The sequence below is a fragment of the Henckelia pumila genome, chromosome 1 (assembly GCF_033568475.1).
Source record: "Henckelia pumila isolate YLH828 chromosome 1, ASM3356847v2, whole genome shotgun sequence".
NCBI lineage: Eukaryota > Viridiplantae > Streptophyta > Magnoliopsida > Lamiales > Gesneriaceae > Henckelia > Henckelia pumila.
This window is the reverse complement of record NC_133120.1, coordinates 97,392,533-97,409,642: the sequence shown is the minus strand read 5'-3', so window position 1 is coordinate 97,409,642 and position 17,110 is coordinate 97,392,533. Positions and strand designations below refer to the sequence as shown.

The window sequence follows — 17,110 nt, the reverse complement described above, 5'->3', positions numbered from 1 at the left end:
TCATTGATTGTCCATAGTAAGACAGCTCTGAGCGAGAAATATTCTTTCCGATATGCATCATATGCATCAACACCTATCTCCCATAAACATTCACTAGTAGAAAAATCGCGTAAGACTTCGGTTAATAACCGAAGTCGTAGGAACTTAATTACCGAAGTAGTGTCACGTGAAGTAATAGGGTACTTTTTTACTTCGCTGAATCACCGAAGTCTTATACCATAAATTACCGAAGTCTTTGGCCATTTTTTGAAGGCAGAATTGGACCGGTGCCGAAGTAAAAACATATATTTTACTTCGCTCATTTCATAAGTTACGAAGTCAAACATATGCTTATACTTCGGTAATTAATGAATTTAATGAAATAACAACTATGATTATACTTCGGTTTGTATACGAAGTGAAAGATTGTGTTTACTTCGTTAATTTCTTTTATCACCGAAGTAAAATGCATTATTCGACTTCGCTTATTAATGAAATTACTGAAGCCATATAATAGCTTTTACTTCATCAATTTTATTAACAGACGAAGTGATAGAATAGCTTTTACTTCAGATACGAAGCCATAGAATAGCTTTTACTTCATCAATTTATTATTTTGCTTCGTCGATTAGTGAAATTGCCGTTCCACTTCATTAAAATTTAGATACAATAATTACATTATATAAATATATTTTTGAAATTTAAAATAGACTAATAAGGTTCATAAATTATTCATCTCAAAACAACGAACATCCATGAATTCACAAGTATATCCACCAAATTAACCCAAAAATATGCATGTATCCACAAGTATTTCCACAAAACTAAAAGTGCATCTATAAAAAATAATCAAATTCTAACTATATAAACACTAGGGAAAAAAACTATACATTAATCCATCCTTCAACATAGGATCTATCATATTTGAAGTTGTTCCCTCACGCCAATGCCTCCAAACCTGAATCAATCCAGAGACATATATCCTTTATCAGTAACTAGTACTTGCAACAAACTTAGAATGAAAATATGAACCCGGAAATACTTCTCAAATACTTTGATGAACCCGAAAAAGTTTTCAACAGCTGCAAAAACAAAAATAAATGGTCGCATTCAGTTGCATGCTTCCATTTCCAGGTCTCATGATTCGATTATTCACAATCAAGGCCAAAGCCACAACTACTTTAAATGCCTCCAAAAGAGCTCAATTAAAAATAATGGCCTTCTAACCTCGGCAAATTCTTCCATGGTGGAATCATGGACCAGAGCGACGATGAGTGAAACGACGACGATGGTGAGGAAAATCGTGGTGGAGATTGCGATGATTCTGCGGCGGCGATTACTGATCCATTGGCTGTTATTCTGGTCTTCTTCCACTGGAATCCAATTGAGTAGTAAATTATTCATTTATACATAATTAAAAAGTGAGGATTACTGATCTAATTTCAAGAAACTGATAAAAAAAGGATTAGTTACTTATAAATATATAAAATATATTCACAAACAGAAATTAAATCTCTAGATTCCCTATTTTTCGCGATTCATAGCACCAAATGTACCTTAACGACAAGAGCAGTGGAATCATCCAACACTTGAATCACCAGCCTATGAAACGGCCATGAAATATTACAAGCTGCACCAATGGAGATCTTGTAAACCTGTCCAATACCCATAAAATACGAACAAAAATCAACCCTTTTATCTAAACCATAATACAAATGGAGCCAATGTGTGAAAAAAAAAACACAACGAAAAAAAGAAAATAAACACGTCCTTTTCATTGAACATGGGATCTGAACGAGAACCATTGGAAAAGAAAAATCAAGAATACAATTTATTTCCACATGTTTTTTGACATGACTTGACATCTGCATTCATTATTCTACTTTACCAAAACAAAATCAAGCATACATTCTATTTCCACATGTTTTCCCAAAACAATTCTTCAAAAATTTTCTGGAACAAGACAGTTTTGCCAGCATTTTCTGGAACAAGTTACAAACTCTCTGCGATTTGCAGAGGACTCGACATCCCTCAGATAAAAGACAATGGGACTAATCTTTGATACATTGACTAGAACCTGTATCATTTGTATCAAATTTAGAACATCAAATAAATATTTAAAAATTCATCTGAAGAAAATGTTATACCTTGTAAAGTTTCTGTATAAATAGTTTCTCATCAAAGCACCAGCTGTTTGTGCGCCAAGAGGAGCTGAAAGATAAAGAATTTTGAGAAAGCAGTGAGAGCGAAAGCTTGAACAATCTTATGAGGTTAAATATAATCCAGCTTGCATGAAATGTTTTCCCAAATAAAGTGTGCTTCAATGTTATTCCATGAACTAACTGATTTCAAGACCTGAAGTTGCAGTTGTACTGGTTGAAGCAAGGCTGTTCAAGCTTGCAGAGGCAGATGAATTTCTCCTTAGTGTCGAAGAATTAGAGCCTTCCTGTCCACTGCGCATACCAAATAATCCTACAATCAGAAAACATGAAAATAAATGACAAACATTTTAAAGATCTTAGACAACACCACACTTTGTTCGAAATTTGATTTAAAAAACAGAACATATTTTCCGTCAAAAATTTCAAAAAACTCTCAAAAGACTCTTCTTCAATCAGAAATTCATGTAGTCAAGTCTGTTCATAATAGTCGAATCCAAGAACGAGTAAACATAAAACTACTTCAAATATTTATATTTATAATATTCTAAAACAAAGTCTGTATTGACAGCACCAAAAGAAAACCTTACATACCAAATCTGGGAGCAGAGGCAGAACGAGGAGGTGATAATCGGGCTTCTAGACAGTGACCGGTGTTGGTGGCGGTGAAAGACCTGCAATTTCAAGAAAATGAATATGTTAACTGGAATTAAAAAAATATTTAAATACATTTATCACATCCGTAGCAGACTTCTCCGATTGCAAAACATCCCCGGCACTCCCACCGTTACCATTATCCTCCTGCCGCAAACTCCACACAGCTTCTCTGGCAGCTTCCACAGTAATACCAGAACCTAGAAACCCTCCTGAGGCACGATCCTCTGCCATAAGAACCTAGAAATATTTCTCAGTAAAACAACAATTCAAATATAGAATCAAATAAAATGTAGAGATTTTTAAGGACAAAACTCCATTAGTATGTATCAGCAAGAAAGAAGACTCTAATTCTAGGATGATATTCTAATGTTTTCACTATGCAATTGATTCCATTAAAGTTATGATGAATAAACTCATATTTTCATGCTGCATTATTTGAAAATCATTATATTTTCAATAGATTTCGTCAATGCCTCATATTTCGAAGACCTTTCAATCATATATTATGCTGTAAATTTTAATAATAATTACTCGAAATGAGACCATGTCTAAGCTCATGACTAACTATGATTCTTGCGTTATGACCTCTAATGAGACCAATAAATTTTGGGTGAGTAAAAAAAGAAATAAATCCATAGGTTATCATTGATTTACCTCCCAGAATGGTAAATGAATACCCAACTCATCAGATTTACTAGATTATTATATGTACTGGGTGAGTCAATACTTGCATTCCGTATCCAAATTGCGTATCCAAGAAACAAATACACTGCATCCAAATCAAGTGATGCATCCAGGTGTTTCCAGAATAGAACCCTACAATAAATTGAATTAAAACTGTGATAGGCAACTAAAATATATCTCTAAAATTGAGCAAATCATCATTGTAGCGATCAAGTGGTGTATGAACATGTGCATAAATAATAACAATGATTTATACTCATTAATCCATACACAACGTGATTGGATGCACACTTTCAAATTCCAAGAATGAAATATTTATGTAACTTGTTTTAACTAAACAAAAGACAAAAATGAATTTTTGTACCTTATTGTTGAATTGCGTTCGGTGCAAGCCAAGTGTCTTGGCTCTCACTTTGGCTATGAGCAAAATAAGAATTTATAAACATCTCTCTCTCATTGAGTTGGAAAAGAAAATATTCCAAAGCTTCGAGAATACATTTCCTGAAACCTGTAGTAGTTTTCTCATCCATTCAGCCGATGTTGAAATGGAAAAAAAGGGAAAAGCTTGGGAAAATAAAACGTACCCATGATTCCTGGAAACCAGCTTGCGTGTCTTCTCCTTCTCTTTTAAATTCCTATATAATCATATTTAAGGTACAGTGACCATGAATCGAATATCAATAAACACACATTCACCATAAAACGGATATGCTAAAGATAGGAATACTGGTACAATAGTTGCATTGACTGAAACATATTGGATAAACACACATTCACGTAGAAAGTTTGACAAATTGGCCAATTTAATTCTTAATAGAGAGCAGTTCTCAGTCCTAAGATATTTAACATATTGGATATTACGATTAAAAGTGACTGAAACAAGTTTACCATCTTTCACCAAATCATAGGTTAAATATTAATTTACAATACACGAGAGAACATATACATGCACCCGTGCCAATCCCAAAGGCCAAAAGAATTGCACAAAAACAAATGTAATGTCTCGGAGAATAGTTCATACATCTTTTCAAGTGAGAATAATCTCATTCAGGATAAGTAAAGCCTTTGAATTATCTTCATCCAAGGTTCTCTGCACAGAAGAAGAGCACTTATTTATATTCAAATAAAACACGAAATAGTAAGAAAATTAAAGTTCTAGAAGCTGACAATTACTCTTAAGTCTTAACAAAACCACGTTCATCTTAAAATGAGTGGGAAGGTAGCTAATAAACCAATTACATATATTAAAAACAAAATCAGATCAACCAACATATATCTTCAAAAATTGTGTTTTCTATGCACAGAATGCAGGCCTACCATTATAGCCTGAATCAATAAGGTCTGAAAACAAGCAAAACGACTTTTAAGCAATTCAATGTTTGCTGAAGACTTCACCCCAAACAATTACAACATGCATCCATGTTCGGGTCTGTACAAAACAAGTAACGAGTATATACCTGTCCTTTTGTCTCTAGAATCCTTTAGGTTAGAGCTAGTGTTTGTATAAGAGAAGCCAACACCAGCCGGTGACTCAAGAAACAGAATATTTGCCACTGTCAGCATAAAAATTTCACAAAACATGCATGTTAAAAAAAGACCGCCATTACAATAAACAAAATTATTGAAGATGCTCTAAAACACCTCATATCATTATCATTGTAACAAGGTCGAAACCGAATTCCAGATTCGTCAGTTGATAGTTTAAAAATCATATTTAATTCATTTATGATTCAAAACAAGTTTTGTGAATTGGAAATGAAAGCTAACTCATTTTGCTACATTTCATATTCTCGGAGCTTTTCCAAATAAAATCATCTAGTAGGCCTAAATTTGTCTGCAAGAACACACCTGAAACTCAGATGTTCTGTTTTCTACATATTGGAACAATTTCAGTAGAAAATTCATATAAAATTCATTTTACATCCTAATTAGTTATAACCAGTGGCAAATCGAATAAAACACAATTATCTACAAGTTTTATGTGAATTTCAACTTTGAAATATGCCCTGATCAATACCTGATTTCTAAATGACAGTAGGTGTAAGAAATTATTCTTCATATGGAAGTATTACTACTATCCTTTATTCCATCCTTATGCTACGGACACAGTATTTAGAACTCTACAATTTATTTGAACAATACACCACAAAACTCTCTACAATCACATGTACTCAAATGGAAATGCTATTTGGAATCACTCTCACATCAAGCCCACTCAGGTTTCTCTTCCCGGATGTATTTGGATACAACAATTCGGACAAAACCATTCACCAATTACTCCAAAACTCTGTCCCTCCCACATGGGGAAACACAGAAAACATAGATAGGTACTTCTTTTCAAATAAGAGAGCTTCTAATCAGCTAAAATCATCCTTGGATCATGACACTGAAAGAGATTCATATGCAAATTGAAACATGAGACAACCCAGTCCTACTCCTACCTTAAGCTAATCTTCTCCTGGAGATTTGAATTTGAGTTTTTCAGCTTCTGAGCCTCACCTCTCAGCTGAGTCACCATTCGAACAACATCAAACAAGATAGCAGCCTTGTCTGTTTTGGCAGGTCTACCAGGCTCCAGGACAGCGCCTAATTCCATAAACCTAAAAGTGCACAATTAAGTCAGTAAGAGTAAAACATAGAACAAGTACTGAAACACAAAAAGGCATGTGATTACTTGTCATTTAGCCGATCCCTCCTTTGTTTTTCTCTGTATGATTTAGAGCTCGATGGAGTACACAATTCGGTTCGAGATCTTTGAAGAGTAAAAAATGTGAGTCATCCATAGATCTTTGAAGAGTAAAAAATAGTATTATATTCACATCGCATTATAATTTGATTGTCATTATAATTTGACATTTGTTCACAATTAATTTTTGATACTTAGCCCCACTCACAAACCCCGCCCATCAAATTCAGAATTAGGATACATAGTGGAATTGGCCGCCTCCTTTCTTTTTAACAAAAGACAAACTTTATCGTACCTCTTTTTGCTAACATCAGATATCATCAAAATATAAATAACGCTCTGACAGTGATAGATATTGCTTACTGCGTGAAAAGACAAAGGAAATAAAAGAAGTACAACGAAACAAGACTGATGCAGCTGTGTATAAATTGTAATTCTTCGGAACCATAACAAAGCAGTCTAAGTACAACAGGTTAGGTGCTCAACATTCTCATGTTATGATGAATAAAAGACCATCACCATCCATAGTAATTTCAAGTACATACTACATAGCATCTTTCTCTCTCACAATATAATGGATTAAATGGATATTAGACTTGAGCAATTCACATAAAATTTGTTTTCTCTCAATCCAATCAACGAAAAGAACTTCAAAGTAAATACTCGAAGTACCAAGAAAATCCTCGATATATCCTGAAAAATACATGAACCCCAATAAATACCTCTAAAAAGATAAATAAAATCATGCTGAGAATGGAAACATTGGGTGGTGAAGGGTGCATCTCGGACCCAAAGTACTAAAATTTCGTAGCTAATTTGTAAAAATCCTTGATTTTAGCGGCGACAGAGATTTAAATCGAAGCTCGTAAACTGTACATCACGGGCAGCCTATATACCTCACAAAACCAACTTGATTTTCACACTAGATGTTGAAATAAAACACTTAAAAATACTTAAACTCAAAATACAAAAAGATTGAATTGAGTAAGCAGCTATATTCACCGGAAAAATCTGAATCGCCGTCGAAAATCATTGAAAAGGGGCTGGGTAGGTTCGAAACTCTCCTAAGCTCGAACACAAACAACTCATGACCTTGAAGCCCCAAGAATCGACCTAAAATCAGTCGTACACCAGAAAATTTCGTGAGTGAAAGTTTACTCAAAAAAGGTCACAAAAATGGATCTATTTGGGCATAAATGAGAATAAAAAATAGCGATTCATGGTTCGAAACGAATCTATTGATGTCAGGAACAAAACCGCTTAAACGATTTGAAATTCTGATGTCGGACGAAGAAGTTAGGGTCCATGGAATGTAACGGGGTTAAGCTACGCGAGAGAGAGATTGGGAGATGGTTTGGGATCGGTGTTTTTTTTCACTGGTGTGTATGTATGGTAAATGTGTATGTATATGGAATTGGCGAGCGGTTTCGGCGGTGGTGGATGGCTGGAGATGCAAATCGGCGGCCGCTTGGGTTTTGAAGAAGAAAGGGGATCAAGGTTGATTTGTTTCAACGCGAGCTGAGTGTTTTCTATTTTTAACAAGTGAAAGGTGAAATAAGCAAAGGGATCCGTTTCATCTTTTTACTTCGGCACTTATAATTAAAAATTTAATTTTTTTTACTTTTTACTTCAGCAAAAATGATATGCTGAAGTAAAATGCTATCCAAAATTATTAGTGAAGCCCGGGTTTTTTAAAATCCGAAGTAAAAATAGTGTGTTTTTACTTCACCCGTGTTATTACCGAAGTTGATTGTTTTATTTTACTTCATAATTACTAATTGCCGAAGTAACTCATGGCGAAGTAAAATACAGAAATTCTACTAGTGATTTTAAGTCATCAACTAGAGGTGCTAAATATGAAAGAGTGGGTGCCCGGTGAGCCAACTTGTGGCTAAGGGCTTTGATGACTCTTTGTATAAACAATCTTTTGTTTAATATAATTTACACTTTTATTAATGGCAATGACTTTATCTTTCTTCATATTGTTATATTGTGATATACTATTGTTGTTTTGATAAAGACCTTGAATATACTATAGTGTATGTAAGATGTGGTAGAACATGGGGATATCTATCATGAAACACATCTTATAGTCACTGTATATTCTAAACTGTTCCTAGTCGATTGAGCCGTCCGATAATAAGGATAAGGATCGCTCGAGTTTGAGACTAGCATTTGCGATGCAGAGTACCACGTTTCATTGGTAAGGAACATAGAGATGTTTGAAGCATGCAAATGGATATTCATACGATGAATGATCGAACTACCCTATCCGGACTTTCCAAGTGGTTATCACTTATCGAGTGGATAAAGTCCGCGGTTTTGGTTGTACACCATTAGTCCTTACTACTTGAAACATCATTGAGACTCTATATGCTAGTACTGTGCTTTGACTCGTTTACCGACTCTATTGGGGTCATCAGGTGTCGGGATTGGGTACAGTTACAACACATATAGGAGTCGATGCTTTGTTGTCAAGGATTCACCACATACTTGCGAGTGTGGATATCCTATGCGATCTGAGGAGATATTAGTGTGACGAATCTCTGGCCAGAGTACATGATGTGTTTTAAGAAATGGTTTCTTAGTAACACATGCGATGTCACTATTTGATCTTCAAGATGTATTGCATAGTTATCGAATCTCGAACGACTCTCGATATACCAATGGTTGTTGATTCGATCGGGATATATGGATGAAGGGACCGTACTGTACGCTAACCAAAATCTATTGGTTCTTGTAGGCACTATCAGTGATACCTAGGGAATCATGGGGCGATGTTGCTAGGCGCTCTTACCATGATTCGATGGGCAAGTCGGAAATTGTTGTTCCGAGTCACAAGGAGTTGTGAGTCCACGGCTAGCTGTATCCCTGAACCATTGAGGGTCACACAGTGCAATGGATTTTTAATCCCCGTTGAGATAGTTAAATTTAAAGAGTTAAATTTAATGAACAAAGAAGTTGGACTTCTTATTTAAGAGTAGAGGAGTGAGATTTCCTAAAATGACATAGGGATGGGCATTTTTGGAAATCACTGAATTCGGATTCAGAAAAATTTATCTTGACTTTAAAAGGTGCAGAAATGGTTTCTGTGCACATTGGTGAAATCAGTTTATCAATCGGAGTCATGATGAATTTTATATTAATTTCTGAACATGCGGGCTTTGCTTGTCGGGCTTGAACTTATGACTAATGGGCCCTAAGCTGTTAGTGGCCTACATTATAAATAAGTTATTGCAGTACAGAAATTACACACAACAGGTCACAAATTTTCGAAAAACCTAATTATTTTTCTCTGAAGTGGCCGCCCCCTTTTTTCCCTCTGCTCGATAAAATCCAGTCTGTGAATTTTGAATTACAGTCTGGTTTAACGGATCAAATTCGTTAATCTCTTCGTAGAAACTTCTGATAGATTTTCTAGTGCAATCTATCAGAGGGATTAAATATCCGTTCGTGGACCTGATTGAAGAACAGTTCGTCCATCAGTTCCAGGGATATACAACAAGAGCAGAGCAATCTGTTGGTGTCCAAAATCTCGATTCGAGATTGAAGGTAAAAATTTATAATTGTTATTTAATTTTTACACACACAATTTAATCGTAAGTTTTGATACCCAATATGGAATCGTTCCATATAAAAATTTTAAACTTCCGCTGCACCGGGTATCAATCCTGATTGATCTGATCGCCGCGTTCTCCAACAGTGGTATCAGAGCCAGGTTGCTCAGATCAAGCGATTAAATTAATCGATTGTACAAAAATTATTGAGCCTCGGTTTTTGAAACAAAATAAATATTTTAAAAATAAAAAAAAATTCGGGCAAAAACCCGGGCAGCGATCGTCGCAGCCCCGGGCAGCGCACGGCGCTGCCCAGCGCAGCGCTGGGCGCTGCGCGCTGCCCTAGGGGCAGCCGGGCTGCCCGGCCCGAGCCCTATGGGGCGCGGGCAGCCCGGGAATGTCCCGGGCGGCCCGCGGAAAAATTAATTTTTTAATTTTTAAATTAAATTTTAATATGTTAAAATTCTATTTTTGGTCCGATCGAAAATTGTTTTTGATTGGTCCACAAGGCGTCGGATCGAATTGTTCGAGTCCGAAAATTTTAAAATTGATTTTTGGATAAATTTGAATTTTTGGAAAATTTAAATATTTTATCCGTTAAATTGAATTTTGAAATTAATTATTTTTCGTACAATTAATGATAAGATATGATCTTATGGATATATTGAGTAAAATATGATTTTATGTATAAAATTGGATTTTATAGATAAAATATGATTTTATTTGATAAAAAGATAAAATATGATTTTCTATGTAAAATAAGATTTTATATATGAAATATGATTTTATCCTTTTAAATTTAAATTGTCATTGCATGTTATCCAATAAATTAATTTTGAATTAAATGTTATTGGATAAGGATGATCGATTGCCATGACCAATTTTGTAGGTGTATGTTAGGAATTTACATTTGTTTTTATTGTTGTTGGATTTATTAATGGGCCTGGTTTATGGCCCAATATGAATTGTCATATGTAATAAAAGTGGGCTTGGTTTATGGCCCGTTCCCACCCCTTAAAAATGTATCCCCTACTTGTCATTGTTATTTATTGTAAATACATTAGATTTAGTGGAAGATGAAGATTTGAAGACGGAGGTGGGCCCAGCAGACAATAAAGACATAAGAAATGTAAATTGGAAGCACAATGTAATAGGATTGCATTGCATACTGCATATTACCTAGGATTGGACTAAGACTCGTGATTGGCAACCACGGGTCGATTAGAAATGGAATCGATCATCCTATATAATATGTGATATTATTGTTGTATGCATGTTTTAGACAAAATTGTGTGAATCCGGCAAGCATACAAAATTTTAAAAATGATGAGACAAATTTTCAAAATTAAAATCCCTCATTTTAAATATGATTTAAAATTGATATCAAGATAAATAAACGAAATTTAAATTTGTTTAAATGTTCCTACCTTCCATCAACGATCAATGTATGAGATGCTACCCGCGGATACGGTCCGGCTCATATTATTGGGGGGGCCCGTTCGTCGGAAAGCTGTATATTGGATCGACACATGTTGTAAGTTGGGTGGAACTCCCATGGGATCGGCTCATATTATTGGGGGATCCACATGGCGACCGTCCATCACAACTTAATATTGATGGGTCATCTTGACATGTCACAATAAACGGCGTCATATTATTGGGCCCTTATTGGACATGAGGTAAAAACGTGGAGGTTGCTTTGGAAGCAATTGGGCTCTACCTTTTGAAAATTATGGTTGGCTGATATTATTCGGGACCATAGTTTGTCAATTGGACTCCATGTTCTCACTAAGGAAAACAGTTTCCCGTTTTCACTAGAGGGTAGTGAAATCGTTAAAATAGTGGGAGTGAGATTCATAAAATAAATTTTGCCTATTTTATGTCTTAGTAAATTACTTAAACAATCACTGATATTTGTCTGTTTCTTTTCAGTATTTCATAAAGATGAATTCGCGTAATCCACTTTTCTCGATCCTCGAACAAAATAAGTTGACTGGCGCAAACTATACGGAATGGTTCCGTAAGTTGAAGATTGTCTTGACTTCGGAGAAGATGCTCTACGTGTTAGAAAAATCTCCTCCGAAGGAAGCACCAGCTGACATAAGTCCGGAAGAGTTAGCCAAACTTGATACATGGTGGGACCATGATATCAAGGCCAAATGCTATATGCAAGCCTCGATGTCTGATGAACTCCAGAGGCGATTTGAGGATACCGTGAATGCTGCTGACATTCACGTACAACTCAAGGAACTTTTTGGGGCTCAATCGAGGGCTGAAAGGTTCGCTACTGTAAAGGAGCTAATGACGTGTCGCATGCGTGAAGGGACTTCGGTCCGTGATCATGGGGTACGAGTGATTTGGCTCATACAGAAGTTGGTAACCCTTGATTTGGTGTTGGAGCATGAACTCAACGTGGACTTACTACTTCTATCTCTTTCTTCTTCGTTTGACGGATTTGTGGTGAATTTCAATATGAACAAGATAGAGGCCTCCCTTGAAGAGATGGTCAATATGCTTGTGACATATGAATCCACATTAAAGAAGGATAAACCGGCTTTCTTGGTGGGCTCCTCTTCTTCTGCTAAGAAGGGGCCAAGTACAAAGGGTAAGAAACGTTCTACCCCACCCAAGAAAATCGAACCCGAGAAGAAGTACAAGACAAAGGCTTCAAACATGGAAAAATCCAAGGATGTTTGCCATTACTGCAAGAAGCCCGGTCATTGGAAGCGTAACTGCAAGGAATATCTAGAGCAGTTGCGAACTGCGAAGGGTATGTTCTATATTGAAATAAATGTTTCACTTAATACTACTTCTTGGGTATTGGATACCGGATGTGGATCTCACATTTGCAATGATTTGCAGGTGATGACAAGAAGTCGCAGGCTTAGAATGGGTGAGACCCAGCTGAGGCTCGGAAATGGTTCCAGAGTTGAAGCTAAAGCTGTGGGAGATATTTATTTAATTTTGCAGAACGGTTTTAAGTTACTTTTGAGAGATGTTTTATTTGTTCCGGATTTGATTAAAAACATTATTTCTGTTTCTATGCTTGATAGAGATGGTTATTCTTGCAATTTTGTGAATGGGATTTGCAATATTTACAAGAATGAATTTTTGATTGGAAATGGACAACTTGAAAATGATCTATATAACTTAAAACTAAAAGACGTTCCAATAAATTATGTTGATAAACCGGCAACAACAAACAAAAGAAAAATCGATAGTCAAAACCCGGCAAACCTTTGGCATGCTAGGTTAGGTCATATTTCCTCGAGGATGAACAAGCTAGTGGGAGAGGGCATGTTTGATATGTCTGATATTAACTCTCTACCTACTTGTGAATCCTGCCTAAAAGGAAAAATGACTAAATCTCCTTTTAAGGGGAAACCTGAGCGTAGTCAAAATCTGTTGGATTTGATCCATACAGATGTTTGTGGTCCATTTAGAGTTGGTACTCAATATGGCCATACCTACTTCATTACCTTTACTGATGATTATTCTAGGTATGGGTATTTATATTTAATGAAATATAAGTCTGAAGCATTTGAAAAGTTCAAAGAATTCAAGGCTGAAGTAGAAAACAAGCTAGGTAAAAGTATTAAAGCACTTCGATCGGATCGAGGTGGAGAATACTTAAGTACCGAGTTTTTGGACTATCTAAAAGAGAATGGGATTCTCTCTCAGTGGACTCCTCCTATGACACCACAGCTGAATGGTGTATCGGAGCGTCGTAATCAAACTTTGTTGGACATGGTTCGATCCATGATGAGCTTCACTGAGCTTCCACCTTCGTTTTGGGGCTATGCGCTTGAAACGGCGGTATTGTTGTTGAACAACGTCCACACTAAAGCAGTGGACAAAACACCATACGAGTTATGGAATGGCAAAGCTCCTAAGTATTCATACTTGAGGATTTGGGGATGTCCTGCTTACGTGAAGCGGACAGTGAGAGATAAGTTGGATAGTCGATCCAGCTTATGTTATTTTGTAGGGTATTCGAAGAATTCAATCGGATATTATTTCTATTATCCTGCTGAAACAAAGGTGTTTGTTTCAAGGAATGCCACCTTCTTGGAGAAGGAGTTCTTATTGGATAAGAAAGGCGAGATGATGGAACTCGAAGAAATTCGAGAAGAACCCGAAATACAAAATAACGATCCTACACCTCAGGAACCATTGATAGACACGCCTGTACCTAGAAGATCCGAGAGGACTTCTAGACCTCCTATTCGATATGGTCTTCTTCTTGAAGGGGATCAAGATGAACCCGATGTTGGATGTGATCCAAGAAACTTCAAGGAAGCAATTTCTGATGCGGATTCAAATTTATGGCTTGAAGCTATGCAGTCGGAAATAGATTCGATGCATACAAACCAAGTTTGGTCTTTAGTAGATCCTCCCGATGGAATTGTTCCAATAGGGTGTAAATGGATCTACAAGAGAAAGCTTGGGCCTGATGGTAAGGTATTGACCTACAAGGCGCGATTGGTGGCGAAAGGTTATACTCAAAGACAAGGAGTTGACTATGATGAAACCTTTTCACCAGTTGCAATGTTCAAGTCCATAAGAATCCTTATTGCCATAGCTGCTTGGTATGACTATGAGATATGGTAAATGGATGTGAAGACTGCTTTTCTTAATGGAGACATTAAGGAAGAAATCTATATGAAGCAGCCTGAGGGGTACACATCCATGGGAAGCGAGCATAAGGTATGCAAGCTTCAGAGATCAATTTATGGTCTAAAACAAGCATCAAGAAGTTGGAACCAGAAATTTGATGAAACAATAAAGGATTTTGGTTTCATCAAGAACCCGGAGGAACCATGCGTGTACAAGAAAGTAGTTAAGGATGCTGTGACATTCTTAGTACTTTATGTTGATGACATCCTACTCATTGGGAATGACGTAGGGATGTTGCAGTCAACAAAGATATGGTTATCAGGTAGATTCTCGATGAAGGATTTGGGTGAGGCATCCTATATTCTAGGGATACAGATCTATAGAGATAGATCTAAGAGAATGATAGGACTCACTCAATCAACCTACATCGACACCATATTGAAACGGTTTTCAATGGATGGGTCCAAGAGAGGACATCTACCCATGTGTCATGGAGTTTCTCTATCCAAGTCTATGTGTCCCAAGACGGATGAAGAGATAGAGAAAATGACACATGTACCATATGCGTCAGCCATAGGTAGTATCATGTATGGGATGATATCTACCAGACCGGATGTAGCATTTGCTCTGAGTGTCACGAGCAGATATCAAGCTAATCCCGGTCAAATGCATTGGAAAGCCGTGAAGGACATTCTTAAGTACTTACGAAGGACTAAGAATATGTTCATGGTATATGGAGGAAGAGAACTAAAATTGGAAGGCTATACCGACTCTAGCTTCCAAAGTGACGTGGATGACTCGAAGTCAACCTCTGGATTTGTGTTCATGCTCAATGGCGGTGCTGTCTCTTGGAAGAGTTCCAAGCAGGACACCACAGCAGATTCCACCACTGAGGCAGAATACATTGCAGCATCAGCTGCTGCTAAAGAGGTCGTTTGGATGAGGAATTTCGTCCAAGAGTTGGGCGTCATTCCTGAAGTTGTTGGTCCAGTCCCGGTGTACTGTGACAACACGGGTGCCGTTGCTCAGGCAAACGAACCAAGGTCTCATCAAATATCCAAACACGTACTGAGGAAATATCACATCATCCGGGAGATTGTGGAAAGAGGAGACATCACTGTCGAAAGAGTGGCCTCTGCAGACAATATCGCTGATCCACTTACTAAGCCCTTGCCAGGACCATTATTTGACAAACATCGCGAAGCAATGGGTCTACGTAGTATGACTAGTTGGCTTTAGGGCAAGTGGGAGATTGAAAGAGTGGGTGCCCGGTGAGCCAACTTGTGGCTAAGGGCTTTGATGACTCTTTGTATAAACAATCTTTTGTTTAATATAATTTACACTTTTATTAATGGCAATGACTTTATCTTTCTTCATATTGTTATATTGTGATATACTATTGTTGTTTTGATAAAGACCTTGAATATACTATAGTGTATGTAAGATGTGGTAGAACATGGGGATATCTATCATGAAACACATCTTATAGTCACTGTATATTCTAAACTGTTCCTAGTCGATTGAGCCGTCCGATAATAAGGATAAGGATCGCTCGAGTTTGAGACTAGCATTTGCGATGCAGAGTACCACGTTTCATTGGTAAGGAACATAGAGATGTTCGAAGCATGCAAATGGATATTCATACGATGAATGATCGAACTACCCTATCCGGACTTTCCAAGTGGTTATCACTTATCGAGTGGATAAAGTCCGCGGTTTTGGTTGTACACCATTAGTCCTTACTACTTGAAACATCATTGAGACTCTATATGCTAGTACTGTGTTTTGACTCGTTTACCGACTCTATTGGGGTCATCAGGTGTCGGGATTGGGTACAGTTACAACACATATAGGAGTCGATGCTTTGTTGTCAAGGATTCACCACATACTTGCGAGTGTGGATATCCTATGCGATCTGAGGAGATATTAGTGTGACGAATCTCTGGCCAGAGTACATGATGTGTTTTAAGAAATGGTTTCTTAGTAACACATGCGATGTCACTATTTGATCTTCAAGATGTATTGCATAGTTATCGAATCTCGAACGACTCTCGATATACCAATGGTTGTTGATTCGATCGGGATATATGGATGAAGGGACCGTACTGTACGCTAACCAAAATCTATTGGTTCTTGTAGGCACTATCAGTGATACCTAGGGAATCATGGGGCGATGTTGCTAGGCGCTCTTACCATGATTCGATGGGCAAGTCGGAAATTGTTGTTCCGAGTCACAAGGAGTTGTGAGCCCACGGCTAGCTGTATCCCTGAACCATTGAGGGTCACACAGTGTAATGGATTTTTAATCCCCGTTGAGATAGTTAAATTTAAAGAGTTAAATTTAATGAACAAAGAAGTTGGACTTCTTATTTAAGAGTAGAGGAGTGAGATTTCCTAAAATGACATAGGGATGGGCATTTTTGGAAATCACTGAATTCGGATTCAGAAAAATTTATCTTGACTTTAAAAGGTGCAGAAATGGTTTCTGTGCACATTGGTGAAATCAGTTTATCAATCGGAGTCATGATGAATTTTATATTAATTTCTGAACATGCGGGCTTTGCTTGTCGGGCTTGAACTTATGACTAATGGGCCCTAAGCTGTTAGTGGCCTACATTATAAATAAGTTATTGCAGTACAGAAATTATACACAACAGGTCACAAATTTTCGAAAAACCTAATTATTTTTCTCTGAAGTGGCCGCCCCCTTTTTTCCCTCTGCTCGGTAAAATCCAGTCTGTGAATTTTGAATTACAGTCTAGTTTAACGGA

General features: G+C 37.0%; 1 protein-coding gene across 6 annotated transcripts; it reads right to left on the bottom strand.

Annotated features, from left to right (window-relative positions):
• Positions 1–735: 735 nt before the first annotated feature.
• LOC140879564 (uncharacterized) lies at positions 736–7,695 on the bottom strand. Of its 6 annotated transcripts, none has more exons than XM_073283328.1 (15): positions 6,154–7,695; positions 5,921–6,079; positions 4,937–5,032; positions 4,501–4,569; positions 4,064–4,114; positions 3,844–3,987; positions 3,450–3,611; positions 2,890–3,032; positions 2,733–2,812; positions 2,335–2,451; positions 2,127–2,190; positions 1,536–1,634; positions 1,207–1,352; positions 1,022–1,061; positions 736–937 (listed from the first exon to the last, which is right to left on the bottom strand). In XM_073283328.1, the coding sequence occupies exons 8-12, from the start codon at positions 3,024–3,026 to the stop codon at positions 1,574–1,576; spliced, it is 459 nt and encodes a 152-aa protein (XP_073139429.1). In that variant the 5' UTR covers positions 3,027–3,032; positions 3,450–3,611; positions 3,844–3,987; positions 4,064–4,114; positions 4,501–4,569; positions 4,937–5,032; positions 5,921–6,079; positions 6,154–7,695; the 3' UTR covers positions 736–937; positions 1,022–1,061; positions 1,207–1,352; positions 1,536–1,573. The 6 variants fall into 6 exon arrangements, with proteins under 6 accessions (XP_073139429.1, XP_073139442.1, XP_073139434.1 ...); XM_073283341.1 differs by having other exon boundaries at positions 1,033–1,061; XM_073283333.1 differs by lacking the exon at positions 1,022–1,061 and having other exon boundaries at positions 6,154–6,858; positions 7,168–7,695.
• Positions 7,696–17,110: the final 9,415 nt, after the last annotated feature.

Coding starts and splice junctions, on each gene's coding strand:
- LOC140879564 (XM_073283328.1), bottom strand. CDS start 3,026: ATGGCAGAGGATCGTGCCTCAGGAGGGTTTCTAGGTTCTGGTATTACT. Junction 2,813..2,889: donor GATGTTTTGCAATCGGAGAA/GTCTGCTACGGA, acceptor TTGAAATTGCAG/GTCTTTCACCGCCACCAACA. Junction 1,635..2,126: donor TTATACAGAAACTTTACAAG/GTATAACATTTT, acceptor GGTATTGGACAG/GTTTACAAGATCTCCATTGG.